This window comes from Quercus suber, unplaced genomic scaffold (genome assembly GCF_002906115.3).
Source record: "Quercus suber isolate HL8 unplaced genomic scaffold, Cork oak 2.0 scaffold_199, whole genome shotgun sequence".
Classification (NCBI taxonomy): domain Eukaryota; kingdom Viridiplantae; phylum Streptophyta; class Magnoliopsida; order Fagales; family Fagaceae; genus Quercus; species Quercus suber.
Window position 1 is genome coordinate 1,107,298 of NW_027069657.1, and position 21,698 is coordinate 1,128,995.

The 21,698-nt window shown below is 31.1% G+C and overlaps 1 protein-coding gene and 1 long non-coding RNA gene across 7 annotated transcripts in view; both read left to right on the forward strand.

Annotated features, from left to right (window-relative positions):
* Positions 1-21,698, forward strand: part of LOC111998992 (single-strand DNA endonuclease 1) — a 54,136-nt gene that overhangs the window by 30,930 nt on the left and 1,508 nt on the right. Inside the window, exons 1-12 of one of the 6 annotated variants that reach the window (XM_024031122.2) lie at positions 13,451-13,670; positions 13,786-13,943; positions 14,356-14,417; positions 14,546-14,673; positions 15,156-15,207; positions 15,353-15,425; positions 15,520-15,593; positions 16,265-16,324; positions 16,445-16,616; positions 18,131-18,230; positions 19,567-19,649; positions 21,083-21,183. In XM_024031122.2, the coding sequence (XP_023886890.1) occupies positions 13,603-13,670; positions 13,786-13,943; positions 14,356-14,417; positions 14,546-14,673; positions 15,156-15,207; positions 15,353-15,425; positions 15,520-15,593; positions 16,265-16,324; positions 16,445-16,616; positions 18,131-18,230; positions 19,567-19,649; positions 21,083-21,183 (1,131 nt within the window). In that variant the 5' untranslated portion in view covers positions 13,451-13,602. Of the gene's footprint in view, positions 1-13,450; positions 13,671-13,785; positions 13,944-14,355; positions 14,449-14,541; positions 14,674-15,155; positions 15,208-15,352; positions 15,426-15,519; positions 15,594-16,264; positions 16,325-16,444; positions 16,617-18,130; positions 18,231-19,566; positions 19,650-21,082; positions 21,184-21,698 lie in introns of those variants that run through there. The other 5 variants (XM_065779113.1, XM_065779115.1, XM_065779116.1 and 2 more) reach the window with 5 other exon arrangements.
* LOC111999001 (uncharacterized) lies at positions 2,860-5,325 on the forward strand. The gene is made up of 3 exons (XR_002881538.2): positions 2,860-3,079; positions 4,010-4,076; positions 4,995-5,325. It is a non-coding gene; the product is annotated as an uncharacterized LOC111999001 (long non-coding RNA).

Sequence of the window (21,698 nt, forward strand, 5' to 3'; positions counted from 1 at the left end):
AATAAATTACTATAATACCCTTATTATTAAAAATAAAATGATGAAAAAGTGGAATAATTTGGTACTTTTCTTATCAGTTCCATTTCTTTCATCTTTTCTTCTCAATTTGGAAAGAAAATAAAATGGTGAACCCGAGTGAAAAACTCCATCCACCTCCAAAAATAAAAAGAAAAGCTCCAATTTATTTCTTCAAGGTGCTTAAAAATTTTGATATTGTTATAATTAATCAAAGTTATTCCAAATACCAATATTTGGAACTGTATAATTATTTTTTTTTATATTTCCATCTCAATGTTTTCAGGGAAATGTCCACATGCAGAAATAATTGGACAAAGAGTTTGAATAAAATTTTACTTGATTTATATCAGAAAAAACATTCAGGTGCCTATATTAATATAACATGTTAAAATCCTATAAATAAATAAAACATTTTAAGTTTCTTATTAATAATAATAGAGTGAAGTTTAATTAGATTCTTGAAAGGAAAAAAAGATGATAACAGTTCTAATGATATTTTTTTTTGTATGTAAATAATCATTACTGAAATTACAAAAATTAGGTTGTATTGAACTAGTTCTGGAGCTCGAAGGAATACTATCACCAATTGATTTATCGATTACGCCATAGGATAGAGTTTGCAATACAAAACAGTTGCATTGGATTTGGGCGACAGTCTGCCCATGAAATGCTGGTCTATTAGTCCCATTTGTTTGTTTTTTGTTTTCTTAGCAAGTAAAAGCTTGTCTTTCAACATATAAAATCTCTCAAGTGGAAAACATTCAAATATTGCAATCAATTCCTGTTTCCATGTTCGTAGAGTATAGTAAATATGCAATAAACATTTTCTCTGCAACACATAAACCAAAGAGTAAAGGCTGATCTTTTGCATGCTGTTTGTGATCTTTTAGCGATGTACTCTAGACTAGTATATGGCCAGCAGGTCTAGCTAGAAGGTGTCCCACCATTCTTGTTTCGTTGTCTAAAGTTGGATGTAAATGTTGTTTAAGTCAATGATATTGTATTTGTTCCGGGGAAAAAAAAAAGCTAGTCTCCACCATAAAAAGTTGTGTTTATTATTTTTTTTTTTGGAAAAAAATTATTATTTTATTTTGTCAAAAAAAAAAAAGAAAAAGAAAAAAATTTATTGTTTTGTCTTACACAACTGATGGAGAGTGCGCTTGATAAAATAAGAACGATGTTTGAATATTTCATTTTCCCTTCCCTGAGGCAAAACTTTTTATTTATTTATTTTATTAAAAATAAAATAAAATAGAAGGCTTGTCTTCCACTATAAAAAAGAAAAAAGGAAAAAGAAAAATAAGTATGACTTTTTAAAAGTATTTGAAATTTCAAGTCTCTAGAAGGAAATTTTACACACACATATATACAAAAATTAGGCTAGGATTTAGATCAGAAAAATCAATAAGTCATTTTCTCACAACACATCAACCCATTTGGTTAATCTTCCACTATAAAAAAGCTTATACTTTAAAAGTCTTCCACCATTAAAAAAAAAAAAAAAGTCTATTTTTTTAAAGATAATAATTGCATGAGTAATGTTATAAACATACAATATTTAAATTGCTAAGTTTTTATTAATTTTTATTTGATCCCACGCACCACTAATATAACATTTTCATCTATCGAATTATTAATAACACAATTTATTCCTGATAGTGGTTTTTTTTTTTTTTGGCTCTAGACTTATTTTAATTGTATTCTTTTTTAGTAACACAAGTGATTGAGGAGCATGCTTCATAAAACCAAAATCATTAGTTTGAACTTTGAATCTCTCTTTTTTCCTCCCCTTAAACCAAAACACATTAAATAGTAAACCAAAGCTTTCCTTCCATTACAAAAAATTATTATAAGCTCATTATTTTATACTAGAAGTTTTTTATTAAATGGTTATGCAGCCTTTGTCTTCTCATTAATAAGTTTTCCGTGTAAGAAAATCAACATCTTACTTATGGATTGTCGCAGATATCTTCTAATTGATTTTTGTTTGTACTCATAAAATTTAATTGAAGGGTTCATTAAATTTGCACAACAAGAAATAAATAAAAAATAAAAAAATTTGAGGCTTATAGTTGGTTGATGACCTATTTTTTATATTTCCATCTCAATGCTTTCTAGAAATGTCTTTAAAAAAAATTGGACAAAGAGTTTGAGGATTTGAGCATTCTTTAATTGATGGATTTTTTTAATGGATTAATGGATGGTATAGGACTCGTATATATGCAATTTATAATTATTATTATGATTAATCAAAATTATTCCAAATGCCATTATTTGGAACCTTACAGTTGATTGATGACTTGCTTTTATATTTCCATCTCCATGCTTCATGGGAAATATCTTTAAAAATAATTGAACAAAGAGTTTGAGGCTTTGAGCATTCTTTAATTGATGGTTTATTTATTTATTTGTTGAAAAGATTAATTGATGATTTAGGACGTGTGTCTATATATATATAAAGGGAGTCCTTCTGTTTGCATAACGTAAAAAAGATAGTCAGTATTATAGTAATATGAAATGGAGTACATTGTTATCAGAGTCTCTCTCTTCTCTTTTGTAACACCCCAACTTAATTGCATATTTAATTTTATGGTTTATATGCGTGTTATTATTTTAATTACTTTTAAGTGCATGATACCTTGATATTATGATATTATAAAAGATATATACTCTTGTAATGATAGAAAGAAGTTTTATAAAGTTAGGGATATATATGCAAAGTTATCTTGTTCTTTGGGCTTTTCTAGAAATATGAACTTATAAGGGGTGAATAGTATGAATGTAAAAAAAAAAAAAAAAGGTTTAAAAAGTGGGCTGAGATTTTTTTTTCCTTAGCATTACATTCACACGTATGCAACCCCAAAAGTCCACTCTTCTTATCTCCTGGGCTGCACCAGACTGAAAGTCCAGCTCCTTTTCTTCTTTCTCTCTTGCTTTTTCTTTGTTCTTGTTTTCTTCTTCTCTCTTTGCTCTTACACGGCAGCCCTCCCTCTCTCACCAAAACAAAATATCCCTCTCTAAAGATGAAATTAAGAGCCTAACACCAAGGTTTTGTGGATAAGTAATTAAAACTTCATCTGATTTTGTGTATTTTGGATGGTATAATTGTTTTGTTATTTCTACTTCTTCATCCTCTGTTCTAATTTTAGAAGCTGATTTTGTGATTCTGTTTTAGTAATTTAAAAGTTGATGATATTGTGGTCTATTGGATGCTTATTAAGGTATTTTATTATGTGTAGGGTAGGTATAAAAATACCCAAATGAAATGAAGGTTAATAGCTATTTGTTGATGATTTTAGTAATAACATATGCTGAAACTGTCACTGTGACAGATTTGATGTTTACCACAAGAAAATTCTGTATTAAATCATTTGCTGTGAATTAGGATGTTAGGAGTAGTTTTTATGAACCCTAAGACATGTAGGTTTGTTATGGAAGTGGTATCACAGTATTTAGATGAGTAGAAAAATAATGGTTCAATTTTTAAGTTGCAAGAAATTCTGTCAGGACAGATTTGAGCATGCTGCTTTGTATGATTTTTAACAAATCATGGGTTTATTTTTTTACTCCAAAATTTTTATGGTACATACTGGACATACAGGGGAGTAACTATGTAAAATTTCATGATTTTTGGATGTGTTTGAACAGCCCATTCGTATTTTACAATTAGGGCTTTTGCTGCTGTAAAGAGCAGTAAACAGGGTAGGATAACTTTGACTTTGTGGATTTAATTTTGAAGCTAGGTTGAATGTTTTGAGCAATAATTTAATATGCTCATTCCTTGTTATGTTTGGAGCATATGTAAATTTTATGCCTTGTTTCTCTATGGTTTGGATGCATAATGTGTTTGGTGATTGTATCATATGCTTTGGGGAACTTATTGTGATGGGAATTAAGATTTTCTTAAGTTTGAGAGTTAGGTTATGATTGAGGTATAAGTTTAAATACTTAGGAGGAGGTTGTCAATAATAAGTTTTGGTTTTTCATTTAGGTGACGAGAACGAGAACACGGACACTTGAACTCCTCTTGTACAATCTCTCGCGTCTTCGGCTTTCAGGTAAAGGATTTGAGATATGTGCTTTTGATAAGTAGAAAGATTATTTCAAAAATGATTATGCAATGAAACCTTATAATTAAAGATATTGCATATAAGCATGATTTAAGTAAAATATATGTTCGTGAGTGGTGCAAGCTTATATACAGGATAATTTTAACATATTAATGCTAGTACTTATATCACGAACATTATATTTCAGCATGAAGTGGATATTCTACCATTATGAAATAATTAGGTAAAAACATAGTTATCAAAAAAAATATAGTGTTCGGGTTATTCCATTGTTATGTTCTGAACTCCGCCAGTAGGGGTTAATTATTGGTTTTCCATGGAAAATGTTATTTGTTTGGCCATTTAAAGTAGAGGAAATGGGGTTGCCCATAACTCTAATCTGAACAAGGCCTTCTCCCTAATATGTACGGACGGCGGGGAGGAATAAAACCTTGAAGAGATGTGCCATCAGGCCTCTCAAAGAGGACAATATCATGCACATGAGGTCACCCAAATGTGATGAGACCTTCTCTGTACAGACTTATTAGATATGGAATAACCAATATATCATTTATAGTTATATTATGTGATTGATCATGAGAGAATGATTTTATTTAAATGCATTATGAAGTTAATAGCTCTCATGAAAAGAAATTTATGATGAAACATTTTATAGTCTTTCAAAAAAATAAGATAACGGAATTATGTTTACGTTTCTTATTATGCCCTTTTACTATTATATGAAGAGAAAATGAAGTATTTTATTTGAAAGTTCATACGTTATTTTAAGAACAATGTGAATAGTATGAAGCTATATTATCAAAGCTGGCATATCCATAAAATATTTGATTTACATGCATTCTTATCAAGGGCCCATGGAGCTTAAAAACCTTACTGGGCTTCGTAGCTCACCCTTTTATATTTCAGTGCACAGGTTCTTCCTGGAAGCAGCGAGAGTATTAGAGGTGGCAAGGATTCGGTGTTTTCTCGTTTGTTAGAATGTATAGTTAATTTTTTTGTATAGTAGTGTAGCTCTTTTAATGTATAGGAGGAATCAAGATGTACTTGATCCTTAAGCACAGTTGTAATTCTGAACTTTAGTTTGCTTTGAACCCCAGTTGTATGTCTTTGGGGTTAAGCTTGTAATAATAGTTTTGCTAAACGTTTAGCTATGTAATACTTACATGAATACCTGACGTTTTTAGCCGAGTGGTAATCTTTCCAAGTTAAAAGGAAATGAAATTTTAGGTTTTTATCATTTTTGTATATTATGGTGTTAATGTTCGAAATTAAGCAGATATTCAAGTAACAAATTATTGTTAAGCCCCTTCAGTTTAGGTTGGTTCGCGTTAGTACTGAGGTAAATTTGATATTAACATGTCGGTCATGTTCTAAATCCTGAAGTACAGGTCTGGGTCGTGACATCTTTCCCCCAATTCGGCATTGTCAGTGCCAATTTTTGTGGAACTCAGCACTTAAGGTACTGAATTCTCCCCGTCTTCTCTATCGCTTAAATATATATATATATATATATATATATATATATTTTTTTTTTTTTTTTTTGACAAATACCCATAGAAACTCAAATTTTAATAATATTTAGTTTAAAAAAAATCATAAAATTTAAAGAAAAATAACCAAAACTTTGAGTTTCTTATTCAAAGACCTAAACTAGATCAAATGCCTCCAAAATCCTAACCATAATGGGGTTGCTATGCTGCCACCATTGTGATCAAAATCAAAATATAAAATGATAATTCTAAACTCGTGATTGTTCAAATAATGAGAAGTCAATTTATATGCCTTTTTTTGTTTTGAAAATTACAAATTTATAATCCAAAGACTTTGAATCTCTAAAGTCTTAAAAGAGAGTTTGGAGACTTTGTTTTTCTTTTCTGAAGTCTTTGAAGTCTCCTTTACGTTGGACAAAACTTTTCAATTTAGAAAATTTTTTCTTATATTACCTAATTTTCCACACCAAAATTTTTCTTTTTGATGGAGCTGGTTTGAAGGATCAATAAGATCTTGCTTGAACTTGAGGAGAGCCTGTCGTTCGTATCGATGCAACAAACCTCAGAGAGTCTGGTGCAGAAGAAGAAGAAGAAGTTAGGAATAAAGAGCAAGGCAAGAAAAAGAAATGAAATGGGTCTTAAGGAACCCTTCGTCGTCATCAGATTATTATTGTATTATTATCTACAAGGCTTACTTATAAAAAATTATACTGAAAATTGGATGCTAATTTATAGGAGATTGACAACAGTATGGTGTTGTGCCGATCAGTTATTTATTTATTTTTAACCCTTGGGATTCATGTGATGATGAATAAATTAATAAAATATAAAAATATAGCATGTTTAACATAAAATAAATAATAAAAATGTGAGTCTCCCAAAGTTTTCCACTATAAAAAGTTGTATGTCTTCCCTTTTTCTGTAAAATAAAAGTTAATTATTTTGTTTTGTTAAAAAAAAAAAAAAATGTTTGGCGCTGTCTAACATAGTTGCTCATGCTTTAGTTAAGAAAGTAAGAAAGTCTTCTCCCCTCTTTGTGTTGATGAAATCTGTTCCACCAGACATCTCTTACCTAGCTTATGTTGATGTAACTCCCTAGTTTCTTTAGTTTTAATGAAATCCAAATGTATTTCTTCTCCAAAAAAAAAAAAAAGCCCAAACATTTTCTATAATTTTTTTAATTAAAAATAAAAATAAAACAAAAGGCTTGTCTTCCACTAAAAAAGTAAAAGATAATAATAATTTTGTCTTATCGAAAGCATTCAAAATTCTCGATCAATTCGTGATTCATGTTCATAGAGTTTAGACTACATAAAACAATCACAGTCATCTTTCTCACAAGTCACAAAACATAAAGCCATTTGCATAGTCTTCCACTACAAAGAAAGAAGTCTTCCACTATAAAAAAAAAAGTCTTTCATTTTTAAAGACATTAATTGCATGAGAAATATTATGAACACAACAATTTTCACAATAGTTGATTGGACAAATTTTTATCGATTCTTATCTGAGTATGTCATTAATATCACGTTTTTACTTATCAAATTAGTAATAACAATTTGTCTTCTTGATAGTTGTGAAATTTTTTTTTGTGTGGCTCTAGATTTATTTGTATTCTTCAAGTAACACAAGTTTTTTTTTTTTTTTGGTGAAAACATCATTTTGGTCTCTACATTTTAGTAACAGTCAATTTGGTCCATGTTATTTTTAATTTGCAATCAATTTAGTTCCTACTATTAATTCATTAATGAAAAACGCCTACGTGGCAAATGAAGTGCATAGGTGGCATAATTAAAACTAATGTGGCTTATAAAATAATATTAAAAAATAATAGATCAGCATTTTAATTATTAAAAAAAAATCCAAATCAGCAAAAAAATATTTTTAAAAAAATTAAAACATCCAAAAATCTTTTATGGGCAACCAAACATGTAAAAACTAAAAACATAGGGAAAAAATCACACAAAAGATTCAAGATAAAGTACATCTCAAACTATGGGCAGGAAATCGGATGAGAGAGGTGTGGTGGAGATTGGATGCAGCCAGCGGCCGGGTTTTTCTTTCAGGGTCCTTGGAGTGGATCTATGCCTAATCAATCTATTATGTCAACAACACAAAACCTTGAAGAGGGGGAGAGAGTCCTCAATGGATGGTAACGACATGGCAATGGTTCACAAAAGGCATAACCATGTCTGGTGGATGGCAACGACATGGGAATGGCTTCCTTCAACCCTTGAATCGATGAGCATGTTTGGGCAAACTGGTATAACCCTTGATGGTTTTATCGGCAAATGGAGGAGGGAGATAACGGTCGATTTGGGTTAGGATTCCTGCTTACGATTGCACGGTGGAGAACATTGCCAAGGGTGGGTTGTTGAAGTGGGTAGTAAAGTTCCGATCTACAATATTTCCTTTTGTTTTTTGTTTTGTTCTCGATAAAAACAAAGAGGAAAATGTAGTGGGAAAAACAAAAATTCATCTGCTACTTCTTACTGGCTTTATATTATAGTTTCATTTCATTTTGTTCTTATTTTTGTTTTGCCTGAGTTTTACTGCACTGAAGCTCTTGTGTTTGTTGAAATATCTCTGTGATATTTCTTATATATTCTTTTTTAGTTTGGTTGCTAAGAAAATGAAAGTGTATTCAGAAAATAATTGAGACTTCTCTGTGATGATTTTAGTTTGTTGATATTACTTTTGGTTGCTGGTAAAGCAAAGGAACCGAAAAGGATGTGTGTCGCTGTGATTATGAATAGGCGAACAAATATGTATGGAAGAAAATTCTAACAAGTGTTTGTGAATTTGTGTATATGAGTGTAAAGGGATCATCATACGAGAATGAGCATTGTTGGGTTTGATGGAATTTTTTGGGGTGTGATTTTGGTGAGAGGGAAATTTTTTTAAAAAAAAAAAAAAAAATCAGTTTTGTTGTGTGCGGTTTACAATTGGTTGATGAAATGTTTCTATATTTCCATTTCAATACTTTTTGAGAAACGTCTTTAAAAATAATTGGACAAAGAGATTGAGGCTTTGAACATTCTTTAATTGATGGTTTATTTATTTATTTTTTGAACGGGTTAATTGATGGTTTAGGACTCATATATATTTAAAAATATTGTTATGATTAGTTAAAATTATTCCAAATGCCATTATTTGGTACCTTATAGTGATTGATGACTTGTTTTTTATATTTCCATCTCAATGCTTTCTGGAAAATGCCCTTAGATATAATTGAACAAAAAGTTTGAGGATTTGAGCATTTTTCAATTGATGGTTTATTTATTTATTTATTTTTGAATGGCTTAATTGATGATTTAGGACTTGTATATATTTAGATATGTGTATATATATATATATAAAGAGTCCTCTAGTTTGCATAACGTTAATAGAGACAACTGGTCTCATAGTAATATGAAAGGAAGTACCAAATTTGCTATCACAATTTCTCTCCTCTCTTCCCCCTAATTTAGTACTGCCAATGCCAAATTTCTGTGGAATTCAGCACTTAGGGTACCAAATTCTTCCAGGTCTCTTCTCAATTACCTAAATTATTTGACACAGTCAGCATAACACCTATAAATGCAAATGTTAATAATATTTAGTAGAAAGACTCATAAAATTTGAAGATAAATAACCAAAACTTTGAGTCTCTTATTTGAAAATCCAATTTAGATCAAATACCTCTTAACCATAATGGGGTTATTAAGTTGCCACCATTGTGTTCAAAATCAAAATATAAAATGATATTTCTAAACTCCTGATTGTTCAAATAATAATAATTCAATTTATATACCTCTTTTTTGTTTTGTAAACTTTCCACATGAAAGTCTTGTGCCGACAGTTTGTTTGTTTTTTTTTTTTAAATAATTTTTTATCTTTAACCCTCTTGGGATTCACGTGATGATGAATAAAATATAAAATATAGCATGTTTCATGTAAAATAAATAATGAAAAAGCAAGTCTCCTAAAGTCTTCCACTAAAAAGTTGTGTCTTTTACTCTTTTTATCAACAAAAAAAAAAAAAGGTTGTGCGTCTTTCCCTTTTCCCTTCCTTGGGGCCAAGCCTTTTTTATTAAAAATAAAATAAAGCAAAAGGCATGTCTTCCACTAATAATAATAATAATAATAATAATAATAATAATAATTTCATCTCGTCGAAAGCATTCAAAATTTCCAATCAATTCGTGATCAATGTTCATAGAGTTTAAACTACAAAAAACAACACAGTCATCTTTCTCACAAATCACAAAACATCAACCTATTTGAATTTTCTTCCACTATCAAAAGCTTGTACTTTAGAAGTCTTCCCCTATAAAAAGCAAAGTCTTTTATTTTTGAAGACAATAATTTCATGAGAAATATTATGAACACAACAGTTTTCACAATAGTTGATTGGACAAATTTTAATCTATTTTTATATGAGCATGTCATTATTCATTAATATCATGTAGATGAGATGGTGTAGGTAAATTTAAAGAATATTCACAACTCCTTGTAGATGAGACCATGTAGGCAGTGTCATCAAAGGTGAAAGGTGACTCTGAGGCGCTAAAGCCTTGTATCGCCTGAGGCGTCGAAAGGTGCTAACATGAGCAAAGCAAGACGCTAAATATTAAATACATTTTTTTTTTACATATATAGAGCTTAAACCATTCATATTAATGTACTGAAAAAATTATAATCAAACCTCTCTTACTTTGTTCCTAATGCATAGGAATTGGAAGAAAAGAACAGCGAAAGCTGCTATGATTAAGAAAGGAGTAGGGAAAAAGAAAGAAGACAAAAACAAAAAGAAGAGAGAGAAAAGAGGTCCCCTAGCCCTAGATCTAAGTTGGTTTGGAATGTGTTCTTCTCAAATCTAAATTGTTAATTTAGGCCCAATATGTTTAGAATGAGAATATAATCTAAGGAATAATATTCATATGCACTTGAATGTCTAAGCAACTTTGATCAAATATGGGCTCAAATAGCTAATTTTCAAGTACTAATACATATATGTTTAGGAAGTTTTGTTGTTGCAATTGAATTTTGCAACGATTCATGACTTTTGTGCTACTATTTTAAACTCGATTAAAATACCATTTTCATTAAGTGTTGTTTCTTTTACATGTACATAAATTTGATAAAATTCTTAAATGATGTTTTGTTAGCTTCTTTTTTATTTATTTTTTTATTTTATAAATTTTTCTATGGCACTTTCCATACAATTTGTGGGTTCATGACAAATGTTGCCAACAAACATTATTTATCTGGATTTTGTTTCTCCAACTTAAATGAATTACTGGCTTATATAGGGGGATTATTTTAGCATGATTTGAGTTATGAAGCATAAATAAATGTGAGAAAATATGTTAGGCTATGAAGTATATATGAATACATATGAAGAAAATATGTTTAGATAACTATAAGCAAGCCCAAGCAAGTATCTTTGACAGTATTAAACAAATATATCTGTCTATGCCCAACTTAATTTATGTATAGTTTTAAATCCATGCGAACAAATACATTAAGCAAGATTATATGCAGATGTGTAGAAATTTAAATGGAGAGTAAGAAATTAGAAACTTATTTTGGGTGCAAGCAACCTGTGTTCTTCTCTTGACCCAAATAAATATGAGGTAAATGCAGAAAGGTCAAGTCCAAAGCTTCAAACTAGCAAGTGTGAAAGGGTAGCAACTATGTAAGCTTGCAAAAATAGCTTCCAAAACTTGAGGGAGTAGATGTTAGCTCAAAGAAATAAGAAAAATGGGGAGTGATGAGTTGAAGTACAAAAGGCTATCCTTATTTGTGTACTGAAGAAATCCAATACATATAGTAGAGAAAAAAGAAGAAGACAAAAAGAAAAAAGAAGAGAGAGAAAAGAGGTCCCTGAGATCTAAGTTGTTTTGGAATGTGTTCGTCTCAGATCTTAGTCATTAATTTACGCCCAATATGTTTAAAATGAGAATTTAATCTAAAGAATAATACTCATATGTCCTAGCAACTTTGATTGGATATGGGCTCAAATAGCTAAATTAGAATTACTAACACATATATGTTTAGGAAATTTCATTGTTATATTTGAATTTTGCAACGATTCTTGGCTTTTGTGCAACTATTTTAAACTCAAGTAAAATACCACTTTCAATGATTGTACATTTTCATTAAGTGTTGTTTCTTTTACATGTACACAAGTTGTTTGATAAAATTATTAAGTGATGTTTTGTTGGCTTTTTTTTTTTTTTTTTTTTTTTTTTCTCTATGGCATTTTCCTTACAATTTGTGGGTTCATGACCAATGTTGCCAACAAACATTTTTATCTGGATTTTATTTCTCCAACTTCAATTAATTGCTGGCTTTTATAGATTGCACCTATTTTTTTGAACTCGCTTTCAAGTCTCTTTTGATTCTATTGTTTAAGAAAGCTTATACATACTCCAACTACAAATTTGGTTCAATTGACAAATATTGAATTGGCAAGCAAGCAGAAAGATGTCTTTGATAGCTTGAAGGTTGGTAATTATACAATTAAAGTCATTCATTAACCTAGCAGATGTTCAAAAGCTAATGAATGATACTGCCAAAGCTGAAGTTTATCAAGATGTGAACTTGACTTTGGTTCTTTTATTTTATTTGTTTCTCTTTTACTGCATGGTTGAGACTAGCATATTGCATAATCTAACTCTAATATTCTTAAAATGAGATATCACTAATTAAATGAGAAAATTTTTTGGTCATATCAAAAGAACTTCAGAAATTGATTTATTTTCTTTGATGCCGTTTAGAACCGTCAAAGGTTGGAACCTTTGGCATATAGATCAAATTGCTTAACAAAATAATGACATGACCATTTTTCTGAAATTTCATAAAATGAACTTACAATTTTAATATTTGTGTAGATTAAATTTGGTAATCTTTTATATTTGGGATCTCAATGCTACAAAAGATGTCTTGCTTGATTTGTGTTAAAGTCAATTTGTATGTTGTATACTTTATCCCTTTATAGTGGTAGATGATGTTTTGACAAATGTCAAGTTTTGACAAGTATATTGTATGTGGGTTTGAGATTCATAATTACAATTGTTTGAAGCATATTCCATGTGGATTTACTTTTCTTTTGCAGAAGATGTTGATAATGAGTTGGCAAATTTCAAGGCATGGTTTTACTATGTTTATTATAAATCCTCAAACCGAATAGTATGTTCTAATGTTCCACCACAATTTTGATGAAATATGTTTTGTATTTTTTGTTTAATGTTGTTAACAATTTCTAATTTTAATAAGATTTTTCTCAAAGAAAATGTAGTGATACACATTGAGAAGACTTTGAAACCCAATGGCATTGGTTTATTTTGTTGTCGAGGACTTTAGAAGTTAAACAAAAAAATTCAATATTATTTCTTATAATCTCAGTTTTTTTATTTTTATTTTTAATTTTTTTTTAATAACTGATTATTATTTTCTTTGTTTTTCTTCCACGAAACTTAAATTTACAAGCAAAATAAGCTAAATAATAGAGAAAACCTTTTAAAAGAAACTTTTATTAATAAAAAAAAAGTTACATTGCAAATTGCATTTTTTAACTTTGCTTAAAATACAACTTCCCATCATCCTTCTCATTATAAGTCAAATAAGTCAAATAAGAGATGAAATAAGTCAAATATCACAGTCCTGCTTCTTCTTAGAGAAGAGAAAACAACTTTTTTTTTTTTGTTGCTGAAGAGAAGAGAAAACAACTTAATTAGGAAAAAAAAAAAACATAAAATCCTAATTCATCTAGGAAAAAGAAAATTCCAGTCCAGCTAAGAAAGCAAAAAAAAAAAAAAAGTCCAGCCCAAAAGAACCAAATTTTGTAAAACCATAAAAAAGGCCCAAATCTGATCCATTGGGTCTAATCATTCCCTCTAGTCACTCACCATGTTCGGTGCACAAGTTGCAGAAGAACCCGCACAAATCACATTCGCCATTTTCATTTTTTTAACGGATAAATAAAACTTCGAGTTTTCAAAATTCCCTCTCTCTCAGTCTCAGTCTCAGTAGTTATTATGGGTGTGAAGAACTTGTGGGATATCTTGGAATCATGCAAGAAAACTCTACCACTTCACCATCTCCAGTAAGTTTCCCACTTTTCTTTTCTCTTTTTCTCGCCAACCAAATAGACCCTAATGATTATTTTTTCTTTTGGGATTTATGTTTGGTTTTTAAAATTTTGAATTATGGGTTTTTAGGAACAAGAGGGTGTGCATAGATCTCTCTTGCTGGATGGTTCAGCTTCAAAACGTTAGCAAATCACACTCTTGTATAAAACAGAAGGTTTATCTCAGAGGTCTCTTTCACCGCCTCAGAGCTCTCATTGCTGTTAATTGCACCGTTGTTTTTGTTACAGGTACTTAATTCATATGCTTTTGTGTTTCTGGGTTTTCTTCAATTCTGTCATTTACTTTTAAAACTAGATGTGGGTTTTTTAATTTAATCTTTTACTTATTGTGAAGATTGGGTTTTTTGTTTTTTGTTTTTTGTCAAAGAATGACTAATGGGGCACTTGATTTTTAGGAATAGTTTGCATAGATGTTTGAGTTGTTGATTTTTCATTTTTAAAATGAGACTCTTATAATAATGTCACTGTTCTCTGTATACACACTATGTACATGGGATTTGGCCCCTTTAGAGGTTAATGTATGAATTCTTGCTTATCTTTGAAGTATATGTAAATAATGTATTCAGTTAAGATGTCATTGCTTTCAGAGCATGGCATTTGACTACATATCTTAATTTTAAGTAATCTTTGCTGCCTGTAGATGGATCCATTCCTGCTATTAAGTTATCAACTTATAGACGCCGCTTAAATTCAGGAAGTGAGGTGAGAAACCTTGTGTGCAAATGCAATCACTGTATGTTGTTTACTTTCTTTTAAACTTATTTTGGGTCCTTCTTTTTTTTTTTGGTGGAAAGTTCTTCATACTAACTTGATTTGGTTTATGAAGGTAGGTTACTCAAGATGATAGAAACTTGCAAAATATTACCTCTCTACGAAGAAATATGGGATCTGAGTTTTCATGCATGATAAAAGAGGCTAAAATTTTGGGCATGGCACTTGGCATTGCTTGCTTAGATGGGTAATGTCTACTGTTAAAGTAAATTTTTTTAATATAGGATTATAGAAGCAAGAACTCACTAGTTTTTTGTCAAATAAAGGAATATTAAATTTATCTACATGAAATCTTTTAATGGGTTTAATGAATAAAAAAGTGTAACAAATGGAAACCAAAAGAATGAAATAAATAAATATAGAAAATTTATTTTATCTTATTAATCTAACCAATCTTGAAAAAAATTTCTTTTCTAATCTAGACTTTTCAGGTCTGGTATGGTTTATTTTGCATGATATTATGGTAAATCATGATGCACCACTTTATTTAATAAAAATATATATGGGAATATGTTTTCCTTAAAAGGGGAGAGAAGGGCTTTGATTCATGGAAATGCTTTTGTGAAAAAATATTAGCAACCCCGCCCCACCCCTTTTTTTTCTTCTATTGTAAACAAAAAGACCTGGACTAACTCTATATGTTTTTGTTTTTATTTTTCTAAAATTTAGGATTGAGGAAGCTGAAGCACAGTGTGCATTGCTAAACTCAGAATCATTATGTGTGAGTACACTTTTTACTGTTAGTCATGTCGGGATTATTCCATAGGAGATGCATACTATGCACTATCATATTCTCATCATAAAAAATCACTGACATTGTTATCATCATTATCGTTTTTCATTAACATTACTATAATGACCATCAGGATGGATGTTTCACTTCGGACTCAGATGTCTTTCTTTTTGGTGCAAGGACTGTGTACAGAGATATATGCCTTGGTAAGTAGATTCACATTTGGTTGCATATTGAAATTCCTTAGAGTAACTTGTTTTTTTTGGTACTAATTATGCTTCCATTTTGCTAATAAATTAGGAGATGGTGGTTATGTCACTTGCTATGAAATGACAGACGTAGAGAGACGGCTTGGATTTGGAAGGAACTCATTGGTAAGTTTCTAATTGTGAATGTAAAATATTTATGAAACTTTTTAGAAAAAAAATGATAATTCCTTTGCTATGAAATTGATTAACAATGAGAACAACCAAGCCTTAGTCCCAATTATTTTGAGCTTGGCTATGGATCCTTAACAAATTAGTCACGGTCAGCTATATGTATACTTTTTTGCCATAGGCAAGTGCATCCATAATACTTAGTAATATCTTCAAAGTTTATCGTTCACTTGATGCAATGATAATGAGCAACTTTGAGAGAAGGACAAAAGGGTGATACTAAGCTGCAAAAGCATTTACATCTTGGCTTTAAGATATGACAAGCCCTCCTTCAACCCCTTTAAGAAACTACATTCTTCTATGTTACAAGACCTGAAATGATATAGCTCTGTTTTAGGAATTTTTGTTCGTGAGAGCTTCTCATATGGAACTGATCACGTGTGTGTGCGTGCATGTGTGTTTGTGTGGATGTAAGGGTGTCTAGCTTTGTCTCAATAATATTGATCGCAATTTGCTTCATTTTCTCCTTAAGAAATGGCATTTATAAAATCTTTTATCTAAGTTTCTACTTTTATATATTCCATTTGAGTTGAGCTTCCTCCACTTGTAACAAGCTAGGTGACTCGGTAACTTTTTGGATAAGTAACTCAGTAACTTGTGATCTTCAGATTACCCTTGCACTACTTCTTGGCTGTGACTACTCTCAAGGAGTTCATGGTCTGGGTCCTGTAAGTTCTAAACCTGTTCTTTCTCTTTGGTGGACTACATTCTTCTTTGTGTACCTATCAGATCTCATTTAGAATGGTGAATGGAAGCTTATGCTGTTGTACTAAAATTTCCATCTTCAGGAGTCCGCTTGTCAGATTGTTAAATCAGTTGGAGACAATGTTGTCCTTCAAAAAGTTGCCTCTGAAGGACTGTCCTTTGTAAAAAAGAAAAGAAGTTCAAAGAAACAGGGGGCTGTTTCCAAGTGCAATAATAGCAAGGAGAACCCACTGGATCATGATATGAATGTTAATGGTGAATTCTAGAAACCTTCTATAGTTCATGTAACAGGCCTGCATGTGGTTCTATTATGCTGTTTTGAAACTTTTTTGCAAGCTAATGAACTTTGTCTCAAATGACACTTTCTCCTCCAATAAGAATGGGTGGAGGGTCAGGTTATGGGTACAAAACCCACTAGGTGTAAGTTTGTGCAACAACAATAACCAAAATAATAACAAAGCCTTAGTCCCAAATTTTGGGTTGGCTATGGATTCTCAACAAATTAGTCAAGGTCAACCACATGTATTATTTTCCTCCATTCTATTTTATCGGTCTTTGTAACTTTCTTAATTGACATTTCATGTTTTACTGCTTCTACTAATGTTTTTATTTCTTTATTTATTTATTTTTTTTTTGGGGGGGGGGGGGGGCGGTTGGGGTTCATGGGTGTGCTAAATTTGAATTAGGTTTACAATTTAGTTGTGATTGAGTAGCAGTACAGGATAATGATTTTTGATCTTTGAGAAAAAAGGTTGTGATAAAATTGGGTTTTTGGGTGACTTTAATAAATCATTTATAAAATGCTTTAGTAGGTATATTCTGACACAAAAAATAATTGCTATATATATATTTGTGTGTTTGGACTTTGTGTGGACATTTTTCTCATGCTTTTATAGGATTTGCATCATAAGTGAGAGACTTGTTTTATCTTCTAGTTATATTTATATATAAAAATGTGAAAATGGGTAGAGGAAGACCTAAATAACGTTGGTAGCCAAGGAGGGTTGTTGATTTTTTATCTGGGTGGAGGATTTGGTTTGGGATGCACTATTCGATGATTTGGAATTTTTCACTGTTATGTTTGATGTGGCTAGAGGTCGGGACATGGTGCGATAACAAGTGTCTTTCACTAAAAGTTACAAGTTGTGGTGTTCGAATCCAAGAAACTCTCCAAAAGAAATTAGGAGTAAGCGTCCTACCATGATCTCTCCAAGATGCCTGCAAAAAATGGGAGCTTTGTGCACTGGGTATGACCTTTTAAAAAATTATAATAATAATAAAAAAAAATGATGTGGGTATTGTGGAAGGAGCGCAATCATTGGGTCTTTAAGGATAAAGTCAATTTAAAGAACTAGCTTGAAGTCTTGCTACTTCAATCTTTGTTTGATAGGTCATGTGTGTGGGGTCTCAAATAATACCTCTTTTGTGTAATTTTGTAATTCTTTTAGGTTATGGAGTACTTATCATCATGAGTCAGTCAAAATCTTTTTCATTAATAACTTATTTTACCAATAAAATAAAAAGTGAAAAAGGATATGATAATTAAAGACATGACAAATAGCATGATTTTGGATAGGATAATATATGTGGCCAACCCTAAATTAGTTTATTGAGATCCATAGCCAATCTCAAAATTTTGGGATTAAGGTTTTGTCGTTGCTATTGTTTTATAGCTATGCATGTGTTTTGATTATCAGTTCCAAATATTTGATTTTACAAATGGAAGACTTCACATTGTTGTTACCATTGAACATTTTTTGGTCTTGTAGGAAGTAAGCATGATTCACAAAGGGATGATCAGCACTTGCAAGTTATTGATGCATATTTGAAGCCCAAGTGCCACTCGGCAGATTCTGATGCTGTGCATAGGTAAAAACATCAGTTCTGTTGTTTGTTGGGACTAATGCTTGTTGCTGCATATGTGAGTGTATGTTTGGACCTTTTTTTTCCCCCTTTTTGTCCCTTTGTGTAACTTATAGATGATTTGTTATACACCATCTTTCATTTCTTTCTTCTTCTCCAATCATGTCTTAAACTCTAACGAACTCAACCAGTCAACCCCCCTCCCAATTCCAAAAGCTGAACAGCAGCAGTAAGGTTGTGGCTTTTGATCATTTTACAGATATGGGAATGCAACATGTATTTATATGAAAGGATCAATTAGGTAAAATTCTTTAAAAGAACCCAGTCTTTCTGATTCCATTAGAGTATTGGAAATAATGATATTTTTCAGTTTATTTCCTCCCCCTCCCCCCCCCCCCAAAAATCCAATAGAATGTCCTGTCTTTTTCCCTGGCTTTTCTGATAAAAGCACATATGATGTGATATTACTTCCAGCATGTCAAGCATTGCTGTTTTTAAAATCTACATCCCCACCCTCTGATAGGAATGCATATTTCATTATAACTGAGACTAATATGCAACTTCATTTGGTTTTGGCAAATCTAATTTACTCAGCCAAAATTCTATATACTCTGGCTGATTCTGCCAAGTGTTATGTTAAACATCTATGATGGCATTTTGAACTGGAAGTTTGATTATGTCAGTTGAGTATTTGGCCCATGGAAAGTCTTTTAATGATAGAAACACTTTAATGCAATGAAGCACTTATCTGTAGATCAATTCCATATCATCTAGTCTCTAATATTATTATGGTAAGAATATTTTGGTCTTTTTAGAATTATCTGCTTAATAAGACAAGTTATATGTATAGGACAGGTTACTTATAAACTGGGAGATTTTTTTTTTCTTCACCAGTGGGTATTATAATTAATGAGCTTTTCACAAAATAATAAATTAAGGGCAAGAAAATAGACATGAATACACCTTTAAATTTATTATTTGCAAAGGCTTAGCATGTATCTCATGCAAAATGCTACATGAGTGCCCGCACCTGATATCTGCACAAAAATCACCATGTAATAGTGCTAGAGTTGGTAGTACCTGTTAACCTCAATTTCCTGTAATGGGCCACAGCATGTATATCAATCTGAACCTATGCATGGTTCAATTGGGTGCACTAAAAGCAGTGAAACTCAAGCTCTTAGCTTACCATCAGCTGGGTAAGTTTTAGCTTTTCCTGCTCAGCCTGTATTATTCTTAGCCCATCTAGAACTGGATTTAGACTGTGGTAGTGTGGTGCTTATATTGCAAAATCTTGGGAGTGAAGTACTGAAGTTGCTTTTTTATTGCTTTGCCTTTGAAGGGCTCTTGCTCAATATCCTTTTCAACGTGCCAAACTTCAGCAGATATGTGCTCAGTTTTTTGAGTGGCCTCTTGATAAAACAGGTTCTTCATTCATTCCCTTGTTCATATTTCATGCCTTATATGTTCATGCACACATACATCAAATGTAAGAATTTATACAAGCACATTGTTGATTTTGGTTGTCTTAAATAGTCAAAGTTTGTAGTGGTTAAATGGAAGTCAAGGATTTTGGCTATTGTCCTGGTAACTCCCAAAACAAAATTCTCATGTGAAGTCAGAATGTCGGATCTTTCCAATGGTTAAAATTTTTGGTGTGTTTTTTTCAGTGGTTTAAAATTTTAAAATTTTCAAGTCATCTAATTTGGATCTAAAACTTGATTGATTAGGAAAATATGCAGTAATTGTAGGATGCTTATATTTGAGAATTGTCATACCAGATGCTTCAAGAGCATGAACCCTGTCCATCCGTGTGCATCACTTGTTTGTAGTCCGAAAGATCTGCAGAATGTTATGGGTTCTATAAATCTTAGTTAAAAAACTTAATACATATTGAACAAGCTCAAGTATTTCACCTAGAGTCTTGCAGCTTAATGGCATTGCCTAGTCTGCTTGCTGAGGAGAACCAGGATTTGAATCCACCCACCCCCACTTGTTGTAACGTTTGAATTAAAAAAAGAAAAAGAAAAGAAAAAAGCACAAGTAACTCAAAATGCCTGCCATAGTGCCATATCTATTCTAATATATATATGTGATATGAATATGTGAAAATCTTGGGTAGGGCATGGATATGGCACGAATCAATTTGAGGTAAAAATTGATTGTTCTTAAGGAAAAATAGGGATTTCAACAGATATAAGTGAGGATATATTTTACACCCCCTGTACTTGTTCTATTTTCATAAAGTCATTACACAAGAAAAAAAAAGTTTTAGACCTTCAAAATTCTAAATCTTCATAAATGTCTAGCATGGGTTTGGATCATTTTTAAAAAAAAATCTTCATAGTTTGTTTAACTATTTTTAGCTATTTTATGCCTTTCAAGTTTGTTATTCATATTTTAAACTAAAATTTGGCACATTTATTACAAAATATTAATAAGCTTAACCCTGTCATATCATATCCCAGATTAAAGAAATGAAGTATTGCTGGTATCCATATTGTATCATATTGGCATTTGTGCTTGATGCTTCACAGATACTTAGTTATTGTTTTCTCAGTTTCCTACCCATGGGCTTCACAATAGATTAATTCATGGTTAATATTATGCATTCGCTGAGATGTTTGCTGTGTCCATATTTCTAGATTTTTGGGATTTTCTGTCAACACAATTTGCTTGTGTCCAAAATCATAGAAAATATGGGAATTTTTTGAGGTTACAGGGTGTCATAAAATATAATATCTATAACGTTTCCTAGATTGTATGGCAAATTGGTCTATTATATGTTTTTCCAGTTTTTTTTTTTTTTTTTGCCTTCTTATTTTTGTTTTATACCTTATTCATGATTCATATCTCAGATGAGTATATCCTTCCAAAGATTGCTGAACGCAACTTACGGCGATTTTGTAATTTGCGATCAACTTCATCAGATCTAGGACTGAAGCTTCCATTACACAAGGTACTACTGTTCTTTTTTCTTTCTTTTTTTTCTTTTTTTTACACTAATTCCTTATTCATTAATGGTTTACTCAAGGTAAATTATGATGATAGAATTCTGTTTGGTCACTCATGTCCTATAAACTTGCACAGTTGCACCATTAGTACTACCCTGGAAGATTTTAAAAATAGCATTTAAAGAATGAATGTCAATTGTCATATGCATTATATTGAAAGCTATGCTCTATCCTTCTGCTTGGACTATTTTTAAAATTGGAGCCACTAGCTCTTTTGATTTCATGATATGCTAAGAAGCAATTCTGGCATAAATTTATTGTAGTTACTGTTGAAAATTAGGTAACTTATTATATGTACTTTATTAAAAAGTGCAATGACTTTATCCATAGTACGTATAAATGCCCCCTTTTCACATTTAAACATAGTTGATAAAATCTGAGTGAATATGTTGTTTGTACTTTTCTATCTTTAACCATTTTGTGGCGTATTAGGTTTACGATTCCTCTTTCATTTGACTAG